Below are 25,816 nucleotides of genomic sequence, written 5' to 3'. Positions count from 1 at the left end.
TTGGTGTGTATACATCCTCCTTTCAAACTACTTTTGTCCTGATATGAGTATTTTAAATATAATTTTGAGTTTAATACCAACCCCCCTCCCCCTATTCGGGTGGTGTAGTTAAAGGCGCGGATCCAAGGGGTGGGAAAAAGAGAAATTTCCCAAAATCAAAAATTTTTCATACTAAATATAAAAATGAGAAGTGAAAAATTAAAATTTAACCCCCCCCCCAAACGCTTGAGCTGGATCCTCGCCTGTGTAGTTGTGTGGGGGCTACGTATAATAATGGACCGACAATACAATAGAAGATTTTAGAATACAAGGCAATGTAAGATCAAGTGCTTAATTAAAATTGCAACCAGTAATTTGTTTACAAGGTTTAAAAACACTTATCAGGGGTTCAGTTGTATGGGAGCTAGTTGAAATAATGGGCCGATCTTAAACATTTTCAAAATTCTTCATTCCTGGGGCAATAGAAGACCATGTTCCAAATTTCAATGAAAATTTCGACCTGTAGTTTGATTACAAGATTTACAAACCCTCTTAGGGGGTTCAGTTGTTTGAGGGCTAGCTGAAATAATGGACCGATCTTAAACATTTTCAAAATTCTTCGTTCTTGAGACAAATGAAGATCATTTACCAAATTTCAATGAAAATTGCTAGCTAGTTTGATTACAGATTTGACGGACAGATCCAAGGAAATAGGGTCGGACAGAGGGACATATAGAGTATAATAGACGGACGGACATAGCTAAATCGATATCCATTTGAAATTTCAAAAAAAGAAGAAAATTTATTTCTCTATAAAATTTAAATATCATTGTTTTAAGTGTACAAAATTATCTGTCACGTTATCAATTTATCTATAAAATACAAATATACAAATTTTACATACATACACATAACAATTTAAATATTTTTATATATAAATTGTTCATATAAAACAACAAAAAAATATATATAGGAAAAAACTGTGTCATCTGTTCCTCATATGGAAAATTCTTACATTGAAGGGAGTGGTGGGGTATACAAAAGAAAAAAATGCGTACGTGATTACACACCATACTTTCAATTTCATTTCTATACATTATAATGTAATTTTTTTCTACTACACTGAACTTTTTACTACAAAAATATTTTTGTAATTTTCTCGACACAACGAGAAAGGTCATTGATATTTATGCATTTGCGATATGTCAAGTCCATGGGTTGTTATAAAAAAAAAATTGTAAATTTCTTTTCATTACTCATCTAGTCATTTCAATTCATTTTGATTTCATAACTTTTTTATTGATATGTTTTTCCCCCACTTGTCGTAATTGCTGACATATGAAATTGTTTTAAGACGCGTTATTAATTCCGATCACTTTTTAATTCCCATATTTTTTTGGTTGTGTTCTTTGTCAAATTAAGTTCCTTGTCAAATTGGCTTAAATTTTAGTTCGTTTTTTTACTCATTATTGTCACACGTACAACAAATTGGGTTTTTTTCTATATGGGCTATATGAGTGCTGCTATATAAATCCCCTTGGTGGTTTCGCTAATTTTATCTTAAATAAATAATTAAATTAGTTTTGTTGGAATTAAAAACAATAGTTAATTGTAATGATATCTAGAGAATGTAAAAGTTGTTTTCAAATCCGATTGATTCTAACCAGAGTGAATCTAGAGCTTCCTTTTATTCACAAAATCGAGATAGCTCACAAGTTGGACTTACGATGTTTTCTAATTGAAAACATAAACTAGCCAGTACTAATCCTTAGAGACATTTAAAATACTCTACCTAAATCGCACAAACAGTTTGAGAATGATATATTACTCTTTTGATTAGATTTATTGACAACTGTAATGTTTTGAGTGACAAATTTTTGACTTAACATTCATATTCTAATGGTTGAATTTGTGATTGTAGTCTAAACATATTATTGTTATTGTAACTATATTCTATTGTAATATTTTTCTATTTATAACAATAAACTTAGCATTATGTAGTTACTGATAAAAAAATATGTTTCAGTGGAACATATTTATAAAAATATAATTAGCATGAACATGGTTATATTTACAGTTACTATAATATTATTAAAATCTGTTTAAAAGTAACCATTATAAGTTATTAATAACAATAAATTGTTACAGTGAGCATAGTTTAGTTGTAGCAAGCAGATACATAGATAGATAGATAGATAGATAGATAGATAGATAGATAGATAGATAGATAGATAGATAGATAGATAGATAGATAGATAGATATATAGATAGATATATAGATATATAAATGGATAGATAGATAGAAAGAAAGATAGATAGATAGATGGATAGAAAGATAGAAAGATAGATAGATAGATAGATAGATAGATAGATAGATAGATAGATAGATAGATAGATAGATAGATAGATAGATAGATAGATAGATAGATAGTTAGATAGTTAGTAAGTTAGTTAGTTAGTTAGTTAGTTAGTTAGCTATTTAGTAAGTTAGCTATTTAGTTAGTTAGCTATTTAGTTAGTTAGTTAGTTAGTTAGTTTGTTAGTTATTGTATTAGTTTCACTCTTATTCATCCTTCTTTGCCACTAAGCCACGATATTTGAAAATCCAGCTGATATCAGCATTGACGTAAAGGGTTTTCCATTAAAACGGCGATAATTAAATGTTAAATCAATTTAAAACAAGCATTTTATAAACATAAATTATTTTTATTTTATTTTTTTTGTTAAAAAAAGTTAAAGTAAACTGTACCTGTTGATATTTTTTAACTAAATATACACAAGTGTTTTGCTTCTATCTTTAAACAAAACAACAATAAAACGAAACAATTATCATAGCTCTTTCATCCAGATACTAATAGATAACACCTTATTCCTTGTCCCCAAAAAAACAGCAATGAGAATTCTTTCTATCATTTCACCCAACACCCTGTCACAAAATGAGTTTTGAATTCATTCAGAGTTAAGTGTAAATACATCTACTACTACTACTACTACTTCTCTAGTACTACTACTTACAACCCGAACAGACTTTAATCACTTCATACCAGATTAGAGTGGTAACATCTGGTTTCCTTAAGTAAATGAAATATAATAAAGAAGAAATATTCAGTTCAGAAGAACTGAAGGAATTTTTGTATTTGTTTCTACAGATAGCGTAACAAGCACTCACCTTTAGCGCAATTGTTCGAAAATGTTGGGAGAAGGGTGCATCTTGGGAAATTTATAACTGTTTTTAGCTCTTGTTTTCTTTACTTGTAAATAAATTTGCTTTTTTTTATAAATTAATCCGTTTTTATTCGGTTAATAAAAATATGTGTGAATTATCACGTTAGATTCTTAATATAGTTAAACTTTGAAAAAGTTCGACACGAGTTTCTTGTCATATGATAATATGGGGCTCCCTATATGTTTCTTTGGTTAGAACAAAGATTATGTTTATACAATCATACAGACTTTTAACAGACACTTGTCAACAAATAGACTTGTGAGCGAAAATTTTATTGTTTATAATAATTTTTACGATTTATTTAAATTAATATTCTAATGCCGCGAGTTTAAGTTTAAACCCCATGATTGGAACAAGACAAAGTCTGAAATTCTGCCTAGTTCCTTTAGTATCAGGTTGTATGAGGCTCTGGTTCAATTTAGGTTAAATTATTCCAGGGAAATGCAGATCATTACCAGTTATAGCGCACTGAAAGGTTTTTTTAATAACTGGGACAAGACAAAGTCCAAAACTCTGTCTAGTTCCTGTGGTGCCAGATTGTATGACTAGGTTGTATGACTCTCAGGTTCAATCCTGGTCAAATTATTCCAGGGAAATGCCGATACATATGATCATTACCAGTTTATATCACATTGAAAGAATTTTTCTAATAACTAGGACAAGTCAAAGCCCAAAACTCTGTCTAATTCCTTTGGTGCCAGATTGTATGACTCTCATGTTCAATCCAGGTGAAATTATTACAGGGAAATACAGATACATTTGGTCACTACCAGTTTATAGTACACTAAAAGGGTTTTTCTAATAACTGGGACAAGACAAAGTCCAAAACTATGTCTAGTTTCTGTGGTAACAGATTGTATGACCAGGTTGTATGACTCTCAGGTTCAATCCGTGTCAAATTATTCCAGGGAAATGCCGATACATTTGATCATTACCAGTTAAAAACTGGTAAACATTGAAAAAATTTTTCTAATAATTGGGGCAAGTCAAACTCCAAAACTCTGTCTATTTTCTGTGGTGCTAGATTGTATGATCAGGTTGTATGGCTCTCTGGTTCGATCCAGGTCAAATTATTCCAGGGAAATGCAGATACATTTGATCATTACCAGTTTATAGCACACTGATTTTTCTAATAACTGGGACAAGACAAAGTCCAAAATTCTGTCTAGTTTCTGTGGTGCCAGATTGTATGACCAGATTGTATGACCAGGTTGTATGACTCTCTGATTCGATTCAGGTCAAATTATTCCAGAGAAATGCAGATACATTTGATCATTACCAGTTTATAGCACATTGAAATGATTTTTCTAATAACTGCGACAAGATAAAGTCTGCTCAGTTCCCGTGCTACCAGATTGTAAGATTCGCTGGGTTGATCCCAGGTCAATTCCCAAGATACATTTGATCACTTTATAGTCTCGGCTGACTAGGGGTATAAAATCTCTTTTCCTCCGGATTACAATCTGTACAAGTTGTTAAAAGTTCATTAAGGCAACAAGCCCCTCAGGAGAATGTTTATACGATATCAAACTTAGTCCTTGAATGCCGGATATTTCTAAAATTGACACCTAACTAGAACCGATTTTTAAATATTTATAATTATTTTTAAATAAACAAAATTATTAAAAATATCTCAAGCATAATAATTAATAATCAACACATGAATTTCCTGGCAGCAACACCCACCCATATCAACCATATTCTCGGAAACCTTACAAAAGCAAAATCCTGTTTTTCCTTAAAAGGTCAAGCAAATACAAATACTTGCAATTAAAATAAAAATAATGTTAATTATTTATAACAATAAATACATTGTATTTTGTGTAAATAACTAATAAGAAATGTTTAACGTTTAAGCTAAATACCCACACGAGTCTAGACAAAGATGCTCGCGATATATCAGAAATAAATGGCATTGAACTTTTCGAATATATATATAGGCGAAAGTAAGATAAAAAGATACAAAAAAAACATGACATGCTTGATTGGCAAAAATATTATTTTATTCTTAATATATATTAAATATTTAAATAATAAAACATAAAACATTTTGTTTTAAAAATTTCCTCATTTGTGATCGTTAAATAAAAATGATCTTATAAACAACAATTACAAAAGATAAACACAAATTTTCTGTAAGTTTAGGTGTCCATACTACATACACATATGTATGTATGTGTCATTTTATGTTATGACGTAAAATATGATTAATACATTTATTTATTTTTTTTTGTTCAGCATGATGTGGTAAATTGAAAATGATTTGCCACGAGTTGTATGAAATAAATAAAAAAAAAGACTGTAACGATCTGTTTAAGAATGATTGAAAAGAGTCATCAACAATGATCTTGAGCTGGTTGATTGGTTGTTGGATCGTGCATGTGTTTTAGATTGAAATTTATTGTGGATCAAATGAGACATTAAATTAAATAAATTGTTTTAAATTTTTGGTGATACATTTCTTAAAGATTATTTATTTCCCGTATATGTATAATGCTATGTATAAACGGTTGTTAGATCTTACAACGTTGGCAGTAAAAGGTGGAAAAAATGTCTAATAATACTGTCAACAAACAAATTTTGTCTTGGAAAATTTTCGGTAACGCTTTTCTGACTGCGTTGCAAAGGAAAAATTGTAAGTTCAGACGATTTTTAGACATTTTCTGAATATTTTACTGACAACTTTGTAAGATCTGACAACCGTGTATCACGGCTTTAAGATATTGCACAATATTAGGATAAGGTTTTTTACATCTTACAACGTTGGCAGTAAAATGTGCAGAAAATTTCTAATAACAGTTTCAACTTACAAATTTTGTCAGTAATGCTTTTTCTCTGACAGTGTTGCAAAAGAGAAATTGTAAGTTCAGACGATTGTTAGACATATACTAAACATTTTACTGACAACGTTGTAAGATCTGACAATTGTGTATCACGACATTGAGGTTAATGAGTAAGTCGGTCTAAAATATTTCACACAAGATCAAATCATTACAAGTTACAAATAAACGATCATATCGACGTCAACTGAGGAATGTCGTACTGTCAAATGTCATAGTCATAATAGACGACATAGCAGGTTTGAGACAAACAAATTATATGTCACCACCTCGCCCTCATACTGACAATATCTGAAGTAGTTGTTGATGTCACTTTGCATAAGAACAGATTTTATAGTGGTCTATTGGTAAGTTCTGCGACCTTCGGCATCATAAATAGACAAAGTAGTCAGCGTCAGCAATGTGATCTGTAAAGCTTAATAGAACAGTAAAAAGTATGACAAATTCCTTTACATGATGGCGGAGGCCTTTTATTCCTAGTTCTATCGCTATAATGTTGCCAGAAACATTTGAGTGTCCCGTTGCCCAAAGCAGTTCTAGGTTCAAATGTTTCGTTATCAAGATAAAGTGACTTATTTAGAAATCAGTCTGGTTGTCATGTAGAAAGTTGATAACGTTTTCTTACATCAGTTCAGATTTACTTTGTATATATTTTTTATCATCTAATGTAACGCTTTTTGTTGCTGAAATCTCAGTCTGTAAGAATCAAAAGCTTGTCAGAGTTGTCAGATTTTGGCAATGTATTGATAACGCTATAACAATGAAATATTGTTTTTGATTGTCAGTTCAGACAATTATAAGAAAACCTTACAATTTCATTGCCAGATAATTGTTAGAAAATAAATTTATCTGCCAACAAACATTGTCAGTCCATACTGTTGTCAGATTATTGTATGACAATAGTTGTCAGATCTTTTTTTGATAGCATAAGTTAATTTAATGCACTGTGTTGCAAATATATACATTAACCTGACAATTATGTCAAGAAAGGACCGAGGATACATTTGACATGACCCGTTTGTAGCTCTAGCGGACTAGAGGCTGAGAGAAATTCATTAAGTTAGACCCTCGTTTATTTGTCACTCTATTTCCCATATTCGAAGCCGAATAGTTTTCCTTATAAAAGTGTTCTGTGTAGAATAGTTCGAATGGTGGCTTGTCATAATGTCTATGGACGTTATGACACTTTCAAAAGTATAACAACGTGAGAAATATGGCAAAGTCCATAGTAATCGAAATGTTCGCTCTACAGAATACGTTTTGAAAGCATCATAACGACCATGGACATTATGACCTGTCACTATTTCTAATACAAGCTTCTTGAACTTTATGTCATTATGTTCATGGATATTGTAATACTTTTTGAAGCATTATAATATCCATGGATATTGTGACATACTCTTGTGTACAACTAATCCCCCCGGGGGCATGTTACCTTGGTGAAATCTCCACCCGGAGAACGGAGGTATTACCAATACCTCTAGTCTGCCGGGACTATAAACTTTTGATATAAATGTATCCTCGGTCTTTCCGGTCATGGAATTTATTAACTTTGGAAATTCCTATTTCCATTTTGTTGGGTATTTCGGACTACCAAATTTGTTTCTAGGTTCTGTTGCCGAAACAACAGAGACATCTCAGTTCGAATACCTCAGCAAAGTGCTTTTACATGGACCAGCACATCCATGTACAAAAATTGCCAACTGTGTTCTTCATTGAAGGATTCAGGGGTGAGGGTAGACCGTTGTCAAATCTACCCAGTAGATGAAAAAGATCACCGTGAAGTAAGGCCCTCAAGGCAGGTGTTCATGTTAAGCACTCGACATTCGTGTCTACAACTAATATTTCCATAAGAGTTTTGTTCATTGACATTGTGACACTTTTTGAAGCGTAATAATTTCTATGGACATTATGACATGCCACTGTTTGCAACCAATATTTCCATAAGTTTTAAGTTTAAAAAAAACAGACAACTTTTTAGAAGGTGGGTTTTGTATTTACTACTTTAAAAATTTTAAGAAATAAAATTTCCCATGTATGGATATATTTTTAGCAAGTTTTTGAATAGATTATTTAAATGCAAATAAAATTTAATTAAAATAATTTAAGAAATCTAAACAAATAAAATTTAACCTTATAAGGAATATTAAAGCAAGAGAAATTTTTATGGATTTATAAACATAAACTAACTAAAAACGATAACTTAAAAGGAAATTTATTAATAACTATTTTATTTTGCCATTTTACAATCCCAATGTCTTAAAAATGAAATGTCATGTTTAAATGTCAAAATCAGCAGATAAAATAATTATGTGATAAAAATAGCACAAGTTGTATTTATTACTAAAAAAGCTAAAATTAAACTCATACAACTTGTGTTAATACAATAAATAAATCAAAAAAATATAAAAGAAAATTTATTAAAAATAGAATATTTCTCATGAAATTGTTATTAACATAATAAAAAAAATCTCTTAAAATAGTTTAAAAATGAAAAAAATAAAATACATATTTACACAGACTTATGTATATTGTAACCAAATAAACAAAACAAATATAAAAATCAAAACAAGATAATTAGCATAGACCTTAAACAAACATTTGACAGTTGAGTGGGAATTAGTTGCCAACTAGATTTCCTAATTCCTCTCGTTGTCATTAACATGTGTTTCTTATGTTTTTATTAAAATATCACAAAGTTAATTAATTTAGTTTGTTTATTAAACTTCTTTGTTTTTTTCACTTTTACTAAAAGAGGTCATAAAATGTCATTAAAATTACACGTGTTTAAACATACAAAACGATTAACTACTAAGTAAATATTTATTAAGATTAAAAATTTTTAAATGTTAACCCCTTTAACTGCTAAGCATAATCTACAGTTCTTAAATATTCTAACTAGTGACAGTTAATTGTCTTTTTGTTTTGTCTATTTGCATTCTAGTTTCTTATTCATTATTGACCCACAAAATAACAGCTAAATACAAGGGTTAAACAGTTTTATTTTGTGTTATACCGGTGGTTTGTTTTTATTCTTTCTCTTTCTCTCTCACACACTCACTTTACTTATCATCTCCCACACTATCTAATACAATCAATCACATTATTGTTTTGTGTGTGTGTTTTTTTTGTCTATATGTTTTTGTTTTAATACCTTGATAACCGGCTTATTTATTTATGTACACATGTTTGTATGTATATGTTTTTCTTAACCCTAAATGTCTGCTTTTTGTTTTGTTTACATTTGTTTTGGGTAATGTTTCTCTTTTTTCTACTTTTGTTATTACTCAATTTGTTATTGTTTTTTTTAATATCATGCCATTGTTTTTGCAATTCTTTCTTAAAATTTTTATCACATTGAGTGTGTGAGTTTAACAAATAAAATTAAATGAGGTACAGTGGTTGTGGAGGAGTTCAGGTCTAGTTTAGTTCTAGTTCAGTTCTAGTTCAGTTCTAGTTCAGTTCTAGTTCAGTTCTAGTTCAGTTCTAGTTCAGTTCTAGTTCAGTTCTAGTTTAGTTCTAGTTCAGTTCTAGTTCAGTTCTAGTTCAGTTCTAGTTCAGTTCTAGTTCAGTTCTAGTTCAGTTCTAGTTCAGTTCTAGTTCAGTTCTAGTTCAGTTCTAGTTCAGTTCTAGTTCTGTTCTATATCTGTGTTAGTTCCGTTTTTTTTTGCTTTGCAAATTGTGGCATCCAAACCACAGTGCAAAAAATAAATTTCAGTGGACATATTAAACATTTTGACAAATATTGAGATAAAAACAAAATAAAAATACAATGTTTACAAATAATAAAAATAAAATAAGAAGAATACGAAAAAACAAGATCAGTGTTTACAAAACTGTCAAGAGTGAGTAAACAAAACATGTATGAGCATGTTTATGCCAGAGTGTGCAACCACTAAGTAAACTTGTAGCTCAATATAAATACTGTACATTATTATTATTATTTATTTAATGATTTTTAAAGGAGAACTATAATATTTCTTACCTTTAAAGAGAAATTAGACGATAAACAATAGAAAACACCTTGTTCTTACTCAATTTTTTTATAAGATTACGCTCATATCTTTCTTTATTTTACGCGTAGAAGAGGCTCGAGGAATTTTATTTTAATTTTGTTGATTTTATCTGTTTGTTTTTGTGTTTTCTTTTTGTATTTCTTTGGCTTTTCAATACATTTTTTTGCATATATTTTGCCTTGATGCGGAGAAAATAAATTTATTTGTGTTTTAGATTTTGCACAGTGAGCAAGTAGATAAAATTGAAAGAAAAAACTAAATTACAAAAATAATTATGAAATTAAATTAAATTGAATTATAAAATAAAAGAAAATTTATTGAATGACAAAAATTATTATGAAATGAATTGTTGAATGAAATAAAAAATTAAATAGTTTAAAGGAAATTTTTTTAAGAAATTATTACAAAAAAAAAAAAACTTAAAAAAATTAAAAATAAATACAAGTTTATAAATAATTTAAAAAAAAATATTAAAAAAATGTTGCTGCTGGTAATTGAAAACTGATCAATTTATTTAAAACAAATATAAAACACTAAAAACCTTAAACACCAAAATTTAACAAAAAATTTAAAAATATTATTAAAACACAAACCGTAACAAAACTAACAATTATTTTCAATTGATTTAAATTAAATTCAATTAATATTTTGCATTACAAAAAAAGAAAAAGAAAAATAAACATCACAGAAAAAGCGAAAAAATACACACAAAACTGTGAACTGAACTTTAAACTGTAAAATTAACATGAACTTGAAATTATTGAACAAAAAAGATTATTAATAAATACAAGAAAAAAAAATCATATAAATAAAAATTAACTAAAACAAGTACAAACCTCTAACCAAATACTAACAACCATGGCACCCAGGATTATTTCATATTTTTTGGTATGCACCTTATTAATACAAAAATTTAATTTAAAAAAAAAATATTTTAACACCTGAATATATGTTTTTAACAATTTTTACTAATTTTTAAGTATTTTCTTACGTCATTATACGTTTTTTTTTATTGAAATTTTAATTTCTTTGAAGTTAGTGCCTGTCACGTTCCACAAATAATATGGATTTTGATAATTATAATTAAATGAATTGACGACAATTTGTTTAAATTACAACAAAAGGCTTAAATTATTTGAACAAAAAAATAATAAATTTAAATGGTTTTCAAAAATAGGAGCCTGTTTTGTTTAAGTTTTTGTTTTGTTCTAGTTCAGTTGTAGTTCAGTTCTAGTTCAGTTCTAGTTCAGTTCTAGTTCAGTTCTAGTTTAGTTCTAGTTCAGTTCTAGTTCAGTTCTAGTTCAGTTCTAGTTCAGTTCTAGTTCAGTTCTAGTTCAGTTCTAGTTCAGTTCTAGTTCAGTTCTAGTTCAGTTCTAGTTCAGTTCTAGTTCAGTTCTAGTTCAGTTCTAGTTCAGTTCTAGTTCAGTTCTAGTTCAGTTCTAGTTCAGTTCTAGTTCAGTTCTAGTTCAGTTCTAGTTCAGTTCTAGTTCAGTTCTAGTTCAGTTCTAGTTCAGTTCTAGTTCAGTTCTAGTTCAGTTCTAGTTCAGTTCTAGTTCAGTTCTAGTTCAGTTCTAGTTCAGTTCTAGTTCAGTTCTAGTTCAGTTCTAGTTCAGTTCTAGTTCAGTTCTAATTCAGTTCTAGTTCAGATCTAGTTCAGTTCTAGTTCACTTCTAATTCAGTTCTAGTTCAGTTCTAGTTCAGTTCTAGTTCAGTTCTAGTTCAGTTCTAGTTCAGTTCTAGTTCAGTTCTAGTTCAGTTCTAGTTCAGTTCTAGTTCAGTTCTAGTTCAGTTCTAGTTCAGTTCTAGTTCAGTTCTAGTTCAGTTCTAGTTCAGTTCTAGTTCAGTTCTAGTTCAGTTCTAGTTCAGTTCTAGTTCAGTTCTAGTTCAGTTCTAGTTCAGTTCTAGTTCAGTTCTAGTTCTGTTCTAGTTCTGTTCTAGTTCTGTTCTAGTTCAGTTCTAGTTCTGTTCTAGTTCAGTTCTAGTTCAGTTCTAGTTCAGTTCTAGTTCAGTTCTAGTTCAGTTCTAGTTCAGTTCTAGTTCAGTTCTAGTTCAGTTCTAGTTCAGTTCTAGTTCAGTTCTAGTTCAGTTCTAGTTCAGTTCTAGTTCAGTTCTAGTTCAGTTCTAGTTCAGTTCTAGTTCAGTTCTAGTTCAGTTCTAGTTCAGTTCTAGTTCAGTTCTAGTTCAGTTCTAGTTCAGTTCTAGTTCAGTTCTAGTTCAGTTCTAGTTCAGTTCTAGTTCAGTTCTAGTTCAGTTCTAGTTCAGTTCTAGTTCAGCTCTAGTTCAGTTCTAGTTCAGTTCTAGTTCAGTTCTAGTTCAGTTCTAGTTCAGTTCTAGTTCAGTTCTAGTTCAGTTCTAGTTCAGTTCTAGTTCAGTTCTAGTTCAGTTCTAGTTCAGTTCTAGTTCAGTTCTAGTTCAGTTCTAGTTCAGTTCTAGTTCAGTTCTAGTTCAGTTCTAGTTCAGTTCTAGTTCAGTTCTAGTTTAGTTCTAGTTCAGTTCTAGTTCAGTTCTAGTTCAGTTCTAGTTCAGTTCTAGTTCAGTTCTAGTTCAGTTCTAGTTCAGTTCTAGTTCAGTTCTAGTTCTGTTCTAGTTCTGTTCTAGTTCTGTTCTAGTTCTGTTCTAGTTCTGTTCTTGTTCTGTTCTAGTTCTGTTCTAGTTCTGTTCTAGTTCTGTTCTAGTTCTGTTCTAGTTCTGTTCTAGTTCTGTTCTAGTTCTGTTCTAGTTCTGTTCTAGTTCTGTTTTAGTTCTGTTCTAGTTCTGTTCTAGTTCTGTTCTGGTTCTGTCCTAGTTCTGTTGTCTCGTTTCTAAAAATCATCTCTTTATAATCATTACAAAATTATCTTTATATGGAATATCAGGGTCAAAGTTTAAGGATAATTTTCTGTACTTAAGTACCTATACTATTGGCCACTTATATCCCCTTCAAAATAAGCAAATCGTATATTTTTATCGTCATAAAAATTTTTATATAAACAGAAGTATTTTTCCGTTAATTTTATCAAAAAATTTCCTAAACCATTTGTGACAAACGAAAATTTTTACTAAAACTAATTTAGTTATTTGTTTAATATTTAAAAAAAGAGTGAAAATTAATTGGAGCATTAAGGGGTTAATTATTAGCTTATACATATGGATGAATGATGTTTGTTATTAAGCAATCCTAATACAAGCTATGACAAGTTTTTTTATAATTCTTTAAATAAATTAAAAAAAAACTAAAACAGTAATTCAGTCTGCTCAACTAGACATTTTTCAGTCCAAAGTTTGAATCGCAAATTTATAATTTATAAACAAGTGAATCAATTTGTATTAGAAACCAATTAATTATTTATAAACAATCAAACGTTTATATGGCTGCTTAATAAGCGGCAATAAATTGAAAAAAATCTAATAAAATATACAAATTATTTCAAAGTTTTGTCTATAACAATTGTTTAACTTTTTTGCTGAAAAGTTAATATTTATTAAGTCATGCTGACTAATTTAGATAATATACTAAATAGTAGAAGACAATTTGCTAATATCAAAATTAAATAATAGTGTTAGCTTTAAGACATTTTAAAACATGAGATGGCAAAAGTTAATTAGAGGGAAACGAAAATTTTAATTATTTTTATAAACTTAACCCAACAAACAATTTATAGGGGAGCAGATGTATAAGTTATTTTGGAAGAGTTATAGTAGTTATGTTCATTTAAGGGTTAAATAAAGCAGTAGTTTATCACTTTAACTATTATCTCTGTTTTTTTGTGACATTTGTTTATAGTTTTCTTTTAAATATTTTTTTATCAATAATTTCATTGTCAGTGTTATTTCAAAATATCAAATTCAATGTCAAAGAAATAATAGAAATAGTCTAGACCTTTAGGTTTAAAGAAAGATATCGTGTTATGATTGGAAATAACCTCGTATGATATCTTTGAAATATAGTCTATTAATAAAACGTTCATCGACAGAAATTTCCTTTGGGAAAAAAACTGTTATACAAAACATTCTTTAGAAAAAAATATATACAAACATTTTCTATAGAAATTCAAACATTTTGCAAACTGTTATACAAAGGAATTTTGTTTTTTTTAATGATTTTCTCTTGAAAATGTTGTTAAATTGTCTTTAAAGAAAACTGTTATACAGATAACTTAAATTTAAAAAAAAACTGTTATAAAGCATTTCTATATAGAACAATGTTTTGTATGCTATATTTAAAAAAGAAAATATTAGATTTTCTCTTTGAAATATTGTTAAATTTTCTATAAAGAAAACTGTTATACAGGCAATTTCGACAAAGAATAATCTGTTATAAAGCATTTGTTTATAGAACAAATTTTTGTTTTAGATTTTTTTAAATAAAATAAAATATTTTCTTTTAGAAAATTTCCTATAAAGAAAACTGTTATACAAGTAATTCCGTATAGAAATATTAAAAAACTGTTATACTGTTGTGGACCAATTGTTTGCAAAACCTTTTCAAAGAGAATTTTATACACAACATTTTCTAAAGCAAAACTGTTATACAGAAAATTTTCTATAAATACAGAAAGTTTTATATGGAAGAAAAAACTGTTATACTCTTGTTAACCAATTGTTTACAAAGCATTTTCTATAGAAAATGTTTATAGAATATTTTTTTCAAAAGAAAAACTGTTATACAGACAATTTTCTAAAGAAAAAATCTTTTATACAAAAATTTTTTATAGAAAAACGTTTTATAAAGAATATTTTTCATAGAAAAATTGTTAAACAATCATATATTTAAAAAAAAAACTGTTATACAGAAATTTTTCTATAGAAAAAAACTGTTATACAAAAAGGAAAAACTTCAAAAAACTCTTAAAGAGTAAATTTAATGAACTAAAACATGTTCTAGAGAAATTTGTATAAAGAAAAAAACTGTTATACAAAAAATTTTCTATAGAAAAACTTTTAATAAATTTGTCACAGAAAAATTGTTATACAACCACATATTATTGGTAAAAACTGTTATACATATAGTTTTCTCATACAAAAGCAAAATTTTCTAATGAAAAAACTGTTATATAAAATTCAAGAGAAAACTGTTATACAGAAAATTTTCTATAAAAGAAACTATTATAACGAAATATTTCTGTAGAAAAACAGTTTTTTTTTTAAATTTTCTTAAGAAAACTGAAATTTTGTTGTAGAAAACTGTTATATAAAGAAAATGTTATAAAGAAAAATTTATTACACAGAATATCTTTTAAAGAAAACACTGTTATATTAAACGTTTTCTATAGAAAAACTTTTAATATAACTCAGTCGTCCTCGCGTTGTCATCACTGGAGACACACTTGGGTCCAGTATTTGATTCGCTTGTGATACCTGAAAAGAGAGAAAACGGTCGGCGTATTAGTACATTTCGACCTTATCACACTGGTTTCCTTGACCAAACCAGTTTGTCGCATGAAAATAGGAATCTGTCCCTCGGATATTGTCCTCCGATAGATCCGATAAGTCATGCAGAAAATAGCTGCCTTGCAGACCCATTCTGTGATAAGCTAGGGCGGGACAATGTCAGAGGAAGTGAGTTATACTCTCTTCTTCCTCTTTATCCTGGCAGCTCCTGCAGAAGTCGTTACTTTGTAAGTTCTTCTTCCATGGAGACCGAAAGGCCAGTGGCTAGTTAACTTTGCCGTTAAGTTCCGTGGATTAACTCTCGGAATATAGAAAAGAGCTTGGCATCTCTGTGGGTTGTAAGATGGCCACATGATCCTTGCCTGTCCATCTGCATTGCGCAAGCTCATATAGGTTTTCACGTATTGAGCGTTTGCAGATTGAAAGCGGCCATGAAAAAAAAAACAAAGAATAATTGCCCTATTAAAAAGACAAAGTAGGCGTGGCTTATTTAATTCATTTCAGAATTTTCTTTTTGTTGATAAACTAACATCATCTTCTATACAATCAAATTACTTTTATTTCTCTCAATACTTGGCAAAATATTTAATGTCTTAACTTTTTATCTTACCCAAGATCTTAAATAAATTCCCCAAATAGGAGGTCCATAGATCATATCATATCGTCGGAATTAAAACAGTTAGAGTGGTCACTTGAAAAACTAAAAATATGTACTAAATAAATATAATTGATTTTTTTGTTTTCTAGGGATTTGATAAGAAGTTATTTGAAGTAGACTTCTGCCAATAATAAAACAATAAAAATATACGTGTGCTTTTAATTTTAAAACATTAATATTTTTAATTAAGCAACAAATCATATCAATTAAAAACCAAGATAGATAATAAATAAAGAGAATGGTTGTTGAGTAATAGAAAAATATTTATTTATAAAAAAAAAAACTGATTAATAGTTAATGATTTAATAAATTTTTTTAAAAGAAAATATTATAAAGATTAAATAGAAATTTTTAAATTTTAGTAATTATAAGGGAATTTTACAAATATTCTATAAATTAAGAAATTTCTTTAAATTATTATTACTCATACGCTCTAGAGTTTCAAATTTTTCAAATAAACTTTTTAGATGTTTTTTAAAGAGTATTTTTTTAATTCTTTTAAATTTATTGCATAATATCAGTTAGTTTATTAACTAATTTTAAAATGATATCATATAAATGTCATGTCATGTCAGTTTTTGTTTTTTTTTTTTCTTCTTAAAGTTCGTGTTTATTTTCAAGTGCCAGTTTAATCATTTTTAATTTTTTATTTCTATTTTTTATTGTTATTAATAGATCTATTTTAAATTGTTATTAAATATGATTAAATATTTATTTTGTATTTATTTTTGCTGTTTAAAAATTAAACAAAAATTCATATTTGTTTGAAATTTTCTATGGAAAATTTTCTTTTGTGTATTTAATACAAACTTGTATAACACTTGTGTTAAATTTAATTTAAAACCTAACTTTTGAACAGAAAAAGTAAAATTATCAAAATGTCTTTATTTTTAGTTAATTAAATCTAGAAATTATAAAATCACTATAAAAAATAAAATTGTTTAAACTCAATTAAAAGATTGTAAAGATTATTTAATTATTTGTCGCGGCATAAATTAAAATCATTAAAATAATGTTATAATTTTAATATAGGTCGTTCAGATTATGCCTTAGAATTTATGATCTAACTACAAGCTTTCTTAATTACATATCCATTTAATCGATTAGATTAGAATTTTCAAATCAAAAGTTCCTTAACACGATATCAACATATTTTTTTAACTTTATATTTATAACATTTACAATCTGCTTATAATTTTAAAAATAACTTTTTTTCTTTAATTTATCGGGAAAAATTCCAAAACGATTTAATTAATTATCAAAATACGCACACAAATCGTATGATTTATATTTATTTAAACTTATATTCGCATACGTATGATTAATATTAATTGAAATGTTTAATGAAGCGTATGATTTATTTAAATTATTGTTTAATATAAAAAATTAAGATTTCTTGCAGTATTTTGATTTATAATTTAAGAAAAAAAACACACTTTTTAAATTTATAACAGTTTTTTTTTAAACAGATTCAACCTATTTAAAAAAAAAACAATTTTTAAACAAAAATGTACAATAATTTTATTAAAAAAAAAACTATTATAAATAACTTTTTTCCAAAACTGTTATACAAACTTTTTATTGTATAAAATTGTGTGTAACCGTATTTGCTTTTAAAAATATAAATAAAGCAGTATAAAAACAGCATTTCTTTTAAAAAATTTTGAGTATAACAGTTTCTCTGAATAAAATTTTGTAAATTACAGTGTTTATAACAGTTTTTTTCAAATAAAATTTTGCGTATAACAGTTATAAGTATAAGAGTTTCTTTTAAAGAAAATTTTGTGTATAAGAGTTTCTTTTAAGGAAATTTTGTGTATAAGAGTTTCTGTGAATAAAAATTTATGTACAACGGTTTACTAAGAGATAATTTTATGTAAAAAAGTTTTTTACAAAAAAACATTTGCGTATAACAGCTATTTTTAAATAAAACTTGGTTTATAAGAGATTTTTCCAAAGAAAAGTTTGTGTATAAGAATCTTCCTTAGAAAATATTGTGTATAACTGTTCTTTTCAATGAAACATTTGTGTATAACATTTATTAAAAAAAACTTGGTGTATAAGAGATTTTTCCTAGGAAAATTTTGTGTACAAGAGTCTTTATTGCAAAAAATTTTGGAAAATATTTTGTACAACTGTTTTTTTCAAAGAAACATTTGTGTATAACAGTTATTTGTTAAAAAAACTTTTTGTATAAAAGATTTCTCTAATGAAAAATTTTTGTATAAGAGTTTTTCTAAAGAAAATTTAAGGTATAATAGTTTTCCTAAACGAAATTTTGTGTATAACAGTTTTTCGCAAAAAAAAAAACATTTTCTTATAACAGTATTTTATTAAACTTTGTGTATAAGAGTTTTATTTAAAGAAAATTTTGCGTATAACAGTTTTTCCCATGAAAATTTTGTATTTAACAAAATTTTTCGACAAAACTTCCTGCATAAGAGATTTTTATAAAAAGTATTTGTGTATAAGAGATTCTAAAGTAAATGTTGGATATAACAGTTTTTCAAAAGAGGATTTTGTATAAAAGAGTTTTTCCAAAAATAATTTTACTCATAAACGTGTTTACATAGAAAATTGTGAGTATAATAGTTACTTTTCGAAGATAATTTTATGTATAACAGTATTTGCCATATAATTTCTTTAAAAAAATGTGTGTATAACAGTTTTACATTAGACATTTTTTTAATATAACAATTAAAAAACAATTTATAACAGTTTTTTTCTAAAGAAAAATCTGCCTATAACAGTTTTTAAAGAAAATTTTGCATATAACAGTTTTGTGTAACAAAAATTTCTGTAAAACAGTTTTTTTGTAAGAAAGTTTCGCGTATAACAGTTTTTTTTCAAAAAACATATGAAGTATAACAATTTTTCTATAAAAAAAATGTGTGTATAACAGTTTTTCTGACGATTAATTTGTGTCTACAGTTGTTTTTCAAAAGTAAAATTAGCGTATAACAGTTTATAACAGTTTTCCAAAGTATATTGACGAGTATGACAGCATTTTTAAATGTGGCGTATAACAGTTTTTTTAGGAAAATTACGTGTACAACAGTATAGAAACGATATTTTTGTAAAACAGTTTTTTTCGCAAAGAAAAATATTTTTCTTTAAACAATTTTCTTTTAAAGAAAACTTTTTCTAAAGTTTAATTAAGAGTATAACAGTTTTTGTAAAGAAAATTGTACATATTACAGTTATTCTAAAGAATATAAAGTTTCATAACAATTTAATATTGTGTATAACAGTATTATTTACATATAAACATTTTTTGGTAAAACAAAAAAACTAATTTTGTTTTAAAACTTAACTAAACATAATCTCAATTTCTCTTTTAAAGCTAATTAACTAATAATGTATTTCCTCTTCTTTCTTTTCGTTTTAGTGCGGCATGCGCCATCCTAATACTGGACTAAGCGAAGACGACCTAAGTCGTCTTACTGGTTCTTCATCTTCGTCAGCATCTTGTCGTAATAATAATAATAACAATAATTGTAATACATTATCCTCTTCCTCCTCATCATCGTCGTCGTCGTCATCATCTTCTTCCTCCTCCTCTTCTTCTTCGTCCTCATCATCGGCTTCATCGTCCGGTGCTAATACTCCCGATGATTGTAAAAATCAAAAACATATCAAAAATAAACATGATACAAAATCTCCTTCAAAACATCATCATCATCACCACCAACAACAACATCATGCTTCGTCATTACCCGAACAGTTGGAAAATAATAAAAATACACAAACACGTTTCAATTCCACATATCTGCCCGAGATCATAAATCCTTTAGAATGGCAAAAATCACGTAAACGCAAAGAACGTCTAGACAGCAGTTCATCTCAGACACAGGATCGTAAATTGCAGCGTTCGAACAGCGAAGAACTATTGCCGCAAGACAACGAAGGCAAATTGCAAAACAATAACAATGTAAACTCCACACCCTCGGATTTAGGAGTGAACACCTTAAAATCTCTTAAAAATGCCGATAATATAAGAAGAGTTTCATCGGAGGATTTCAAACGTACACCCTATGAGGTGTATGAACAGGAATTGAAAGAGACAGAAAATGTTAATGGCTCAAAGGCTTCAGATGAAAATGACGGCAGTTTGGCTAATCGCCAATCACAGCGCTGTCAGGCCTGGACAGTGGGTGTACCTATTAAGGATATGACTAGAAGATCACGCTATGAAACTAGTCCGGCCCGTTCACAGCGCCACTCACCCATACGGGTGTGTTTCAGTGGCAATGGCAATAATGGCAAGCATCGCGATAACAGTGATGATAGTGAGTGTGAGCACGAACGTCGCCGCAGCAGCGAACGTTTCTGCAAGTCTCGTGCTCCTCCCGGTCGTAAAGCTTCGGGTGTAACCAAGAAATCGACCAATTCCTCTAATACCATCAGATACTTGCCCTCCAAGTTGAATGATGAAAATGTCTATAAATACGATTTGTCGACTTTAAAACATGAAAGACGTGGTTTTATAAGTAAGAAATCAACATCATCATCATCATCCCCGGCGGCAACAGCTTGCACAACAAATGCCGGCGAGAAAAATAATACCAACGATTTGAATGACAATAATTTGATAGATTTCAATAATGCTTCTAGTAAAACTTTGGCCAAAACTATATCACCGACAGCCTCCTCGAATGGCTCCACAGATGATGTTAACATTAATGCCTCAAACAGTTCGCAGCAACAGAAAACATCTGCCAACAGCAGCAAGAATAGCAGTCAAAACAGTTTACACAAACTTCCTCTAACCACCTCAGCACAAGATGCACTGCCATGGGATCGTTCGGTACCCGAAGATCAAACTCCCGTTTTAAGCAGACGTTACGCTACCGTACGTCCGCATTTAGTCGATTCCATTGATGCGGCTGCTAAACTATCCAAGGTTAAACCCTTCGCCCAGCCCTATCACAAACAACATCAGACCGCTGCACAAATGTTGGCCAGCGATTTGGATGATGATGATTGTATGGAATCAACATTTCGTGCATTCACTTCTTTGGAGAATATGAAAACCCGTGAGCTTATGCAACAGGTTATACCTAATGTTATGTCCTTCCAAACTCCCGAGGAACGCATGAAACAGATTAACAAACGTGTTACGGCCCTAAAGAAGAAACTCACTCAACTGGAAGATTCCTATGAAGTGCGTTGTGGTTATAAACCCTCACAGGCAGATCGTTTAAATGACAAATATATGAAACATATTCTATCGGAATTGAGTAAATTGCGTAAGGAGCGTCATGAGTTAAAGGCTGATCCAATGGCTGCTTTGGGTCTTAAAGTTAGCGGTGGCATGGATGCTGAACAGAAATTATTGAAAATGAAAGCTTCTTTGTTAGAAATTGAACAGGTGAGTGGGTTTTTTTTTGAAGTTCTTTTATTTACTTTTTTTTGTAAACATTTTTTGGGTCAGGTGTGGGAAATTTAAAGGTAGTGTGTTCTCTAGTTTAAAAATATTTGGACTAATCTAGAAGCTAGCTTACTGCTTAGTAGTTGACAAATATATTAACTATTCTATTGACTAATTGAATGACTAATCTTCTATTCAGCCTACCTACTAGTCTACTGACAGGCATGATTAATCCATCGACTAATCTATTGGCTAGTTTTTGGACTAGTGGTTTATTGACTTGTTTACTGATTAGTTTATAAACTTATCTATAGACAAATCTATACACCAGTCTATATAATGCGCTATTTGCTAATCCACGGACTCGTACAATGATTAATCTATTGACTAATTCATTAAAAAATCTATAATATATAATTTTCCAACCCTGCTATAAGTTCTCTTGCTGTTCATTCTGATTTTACGTCTTAATTCTCTGCTCTTTTATGTTAAGGGTAGAAATTCTCCTCTTTAAAATCAATTGTTATTTACCAATTCTCTTTTATAGCACAAAAAAGCTCACATATTCTCTCTTTAGCAAACTCTCTCTCTCCCTCTTTTATTACTCTTTCTTTAAAAACTGTTGCCAAAAATTCAATTAATTTTTATATGAATTCATTTTGATTGATTCATTCATATATAAAGTTACATACTCATACATACACATGTATGTCTGTACTGATTTATTTATTGATGTTTTTTTTTGTTTTTGTTTTCTTTTAACATATTTACGTAGTATTTAATATGTTTTTAATGTACTCGGCATTTTGGTGCTTTTTAAGGCAACATTTTATTATTGTTATTGTTTTTTTCTTCTTTACTTTCTGTGATTTATTTTTTTGGCATATGTTTAATATACGCAGTACTTTTTTTTGAGTCTATGTACTCTTTAATGTACTTGTAATTACATACATGACATTTTGTATGTTTGTTTGTTTATGCCACACAGCTGTTGAGTGTTTTTAAAGAAGAATCTTGTTTTTGTTTACATTTTTAATGACATGTATTTATGTAGGTACATAAGTATTCTAAGACTAATTTACATGTACAATGAAAAACATGCTGTTCCACAGTATTTTAGAAATGCAAGGGACATACTTTCTTACGTACTTTTCAAATGTTCCGTAACTGAATAGAATTATATAAAGAGAGGCTAAAGAATGGTCCTGTAGAGCTCTAAAATTTTTCTACTTACTTTTTGTAGATTTTGAATGATTCTAGCTGTAAAAGTTTTAGAGTAATACTATTATTTTAGTATTAGTTATTCGGAGATTAATATCTTTATGAATACGGGGGTATAACTCTAACAGTTTTCGAGATGCCAGAGTCACGCTAATTCGCCAACTTAAAGTTAGCAAAAACAAAAGGTAATCCGTGGTTACTTACAGACATAACGTTAGTTAGTTTGCTAGTTAGTTAGTCAGTTAGTTAGTTAGTTAGTTAGTTAGTTAGTTAGTTAGTTAGTTAGTTAGTTAGTTAGTTAGTTAGTTAGTTAGTTAGTTAGTTAGTTAGTTAGTTAGCTAGTTAGTTAGTTAGTTAGTTAGTTAGTTAATTAGTTAGATAGATAGATAGATAGATAGATAGATAGATAGATAGATAGATAGATAGATAGATAGATAGATAGATAGATAGATATATATATATATAGTTAGTTAACTAGTTATTTAGTTAGTTAGATAGGTATGTATTTAGTTCGCTAGTTAGTTAGATAGGTAGTTAGTTAGTTAATTAGTTAGTTAATTAGTTAGTTAATTAGTTAGTTAGTTAGTTAGTTAGTTAGTTAGATAGATAGATAGATAGATAGATAGATAGATAGATAGATAGATAGATAGATAGATAGATAGATAGATAGATAGATAGTTAGATAGATAGATAGATAGATAGATAGATAGATAGATAGATAGATAGATAGATAGATAGATAGATAGATAAATAGATAGATAAATAGATAGATAGATAGATAGATAGATAGATAGATAGATAGATAGATAGATAGATAGATAGATAGATAGATATATAGATAGGTATGTAGTTAGTTAGTTAGTTCGCTAGTTAGTTAGTAAGTTAGTAAGTTAGTAAGTTAGTAAGTTAGTAAGTTAGTAAGTTGGTAAGTTGGTAAGTTAGTAAGTTAGTAAGTTAGTATGTTAGTAAGTTAGTAAGTTAGTAACTTAGTAACTTAGTATGTTAGTAAGTTAGTAAGTTAGTAAGTTAGTAAGTTAGTAAGTTAGTAAGTTAGTAAGTTAGTAAGTTAGTAAGTTAGTAAGTTAGTAAGTTAGTAAGTTAGTAAGTTAGTAAGTTAGTAAGTTAGTAAGTTAGTAAGTTAGTAAGTTAGTAAGTTAGTAAGTTAGTAAGTTAGTAAGTTAGTAAGTTAGTAAGTTAGTAAGTTAGTAAGTTAGTAAGTTAGTAAGTTAGTAAGTTAGTAAGTTAGTTAGTCGGTTGGTTAGTTAGTTACTTGGTAAGGGTTGTGTTCCATTCAACAGCTCCGCTACTTAAGCTAAGTCTATGGAGGAAATCGAGCTCACTAGCCTCCCCTTAGTCATTCACAGTTTTGTTACACATAATGTTCCCGTTTATGCCTCACTGCTACATTTCAAAACTAGCCCACTGTGCCGCCTTCAAACTTTGTTTATTTACTTATTTTGAACTCCTTTTGATTGATATGAGTTTTGATTTGTTTCATTAAATTTTGTAATTTATTGATTTGTAGACAAAATTTAAATTTGTTATCTAATACTAATTAAGATAACATATAATGGGGGTATTAAAGAATTTTTAAGTACATTTTGTTTTTTTTTTTATTATGACAACCAATTTGTTTACCTAATTTTAATACAAAAATTGTTTTTATTGTCATTATCATTTCAATAGTGTAAAGTGACCTTCATAGAATAAATATAATATACAAAACAATCCATTTAGTGATTCTCTTGAAAAATTCTTGATATTTATACATTCTAAGTTATGGTGGACTTAAAATTTTCCCATATACATAAACAATTTATATGAATAATTTATTGAACAAAAATTTTTGCAACATATTGCATCATTAATAAAATCTTTGTTTAAAATCTGTTAATAAATCTTTAGTAAACACAAACTTTTCAAAGAATTATTCATTCATTTATTCAACCAAAATAATTAATTATTCATACCAGCACGATTTCAGATCACCGGCACTTTTGCTTATAAAAAATTCTCAATTAAAAATACACAATTTTACAATTAAATAATTGTATTTTATATTTGCAATATATATATTTTTTTGCAACCGGAAATGAAATTATAAATAAATGTAATTTTCTTTCGCAAACTTGTAAACAAATTTTAAAATTTTTAATTGTTGTAAATTTTTTTTTAAGTAGAGGAAAAGTATTGTTTTAAAGAAATTTCAATTAATATTTTAAAGAAATTTCAATTTAATTTTTGTACATTGTGCTGCTGCACATTTAAGGGCAGAAAACGATAACACGAAAACAAAAACATTTGCACGAATTCGTGTGTAAAAAACAACATTTTTGGGATGTTTTTATAAGAAGAACAAAAAACAAATAAACAAAAAACAAAATAATTATTGGCAAAAGGAAACAAGGTATAATTATAAAATTTAAGGGAAGGAACACCTTGTAAGATTTACAAAATGTTTTCATAAACATAAATTTTAAAAATTAAAGATAATCAAAATTACAAAAATTTGTGCCAATCAAACCAGTATTTTCAAAAGTTGATTCAGAATATTGTTTATTACTTAAAAATTTACGATAATTGTAAAATAACAAACATTTTGCAAAATTTTGGAAATGTAAGAAAAATCAAAATTAAAATAACATCTGTCGATTCAGACCGTATATTTAGAAATTTTTTAAATGTACTGTAAATGGGTTAAACATTTACGATAAGTGTAAAATTTCAAAATTTTTCAAAATTAAGAAAAATCAAAATTAGAATAATTTCTGCCAGTTAAAATAGCATTTTCAGAAGTTGATTCAGAATACTTTTTATTACTTAAAAATTTACGATAAATGTTAAATAAAAAATATTTTTCAAAAATTTCGAAAATGTAGACAAAATCAAAATTAGAGAAAATTTTGCCGCTTCAAACTCTATATTCAGAATTTTTATTAAAATGTTGCAAATAGCTTAAAAATTTACGATAAGTGTTAAATAAAAAATATTTTTCGAAATTTTTGATTTTTAAAGAAAATCAAAATTAGATTAAATTTTGACGCTTCCAACTTTGTTTTCAGATTTTTTATTAAGATATTGAAAATTGATTAAAAATTTACGATAAGTGTTTAATAAAAAATATTTTTTTCAGAA

The 25,816-nt window shown here is 28.2% G+C and overlaps 1 protein-coding gene across 4 annotated transcripts in view; it reads left to right on the top strand.

Annotated features, from left to right (window-relative positions):
• The window catches only part of LOC111679912 (bromodomain-containing protein DDB_G0270170), a 53,996-nt gene that overhangs the window by 23,192 nt on the left and 4,988 nt on the right, over window positions 1-25,816 (top strand). For 2 of the 4 annotated variants that reach the window (XM_046955833.1, XM_046955832.1), the window contains one exon: window positions 19,478-21,460. In XM_046955833.1, the coding sequence (XP_046811789.1) occupies window positions 19,484-21,460 (1,977 nt within the window). In that variant the 5' untranslated portion in view covers window positions 19,478-19,483. Of the gene's footprint in view, window positions 1-10,497; window positions 10,552-10,694; window positions 10,950-19,477; window positions 21,461-25,816 lie in introns of those variants that run through there. The other 2 variants (XM_023441517.2, XM_023441516.2) reach the window with 2 other exon arrangements.

This window comes from Lucilia cuprina, chromosome 6 (genome assembly GCF_022045245.1).
Source record: "Lucilia cuprina isolate Lc7/37 chromosome 6, ASM2204524v1, whole genome shotgun sequence".
Taxonomy (NCBI): domain Eukaryota; kingdom Metazoa; phylum Arthropoda; class Insecta; order Diptera; family Calliphoridae; genus Lucilia; species Lucilia cuprina.
Note: the sequence above shows the minus strand (reverse complement) of the source record. Positions and strands in the feature narration are given on the sequence as shown.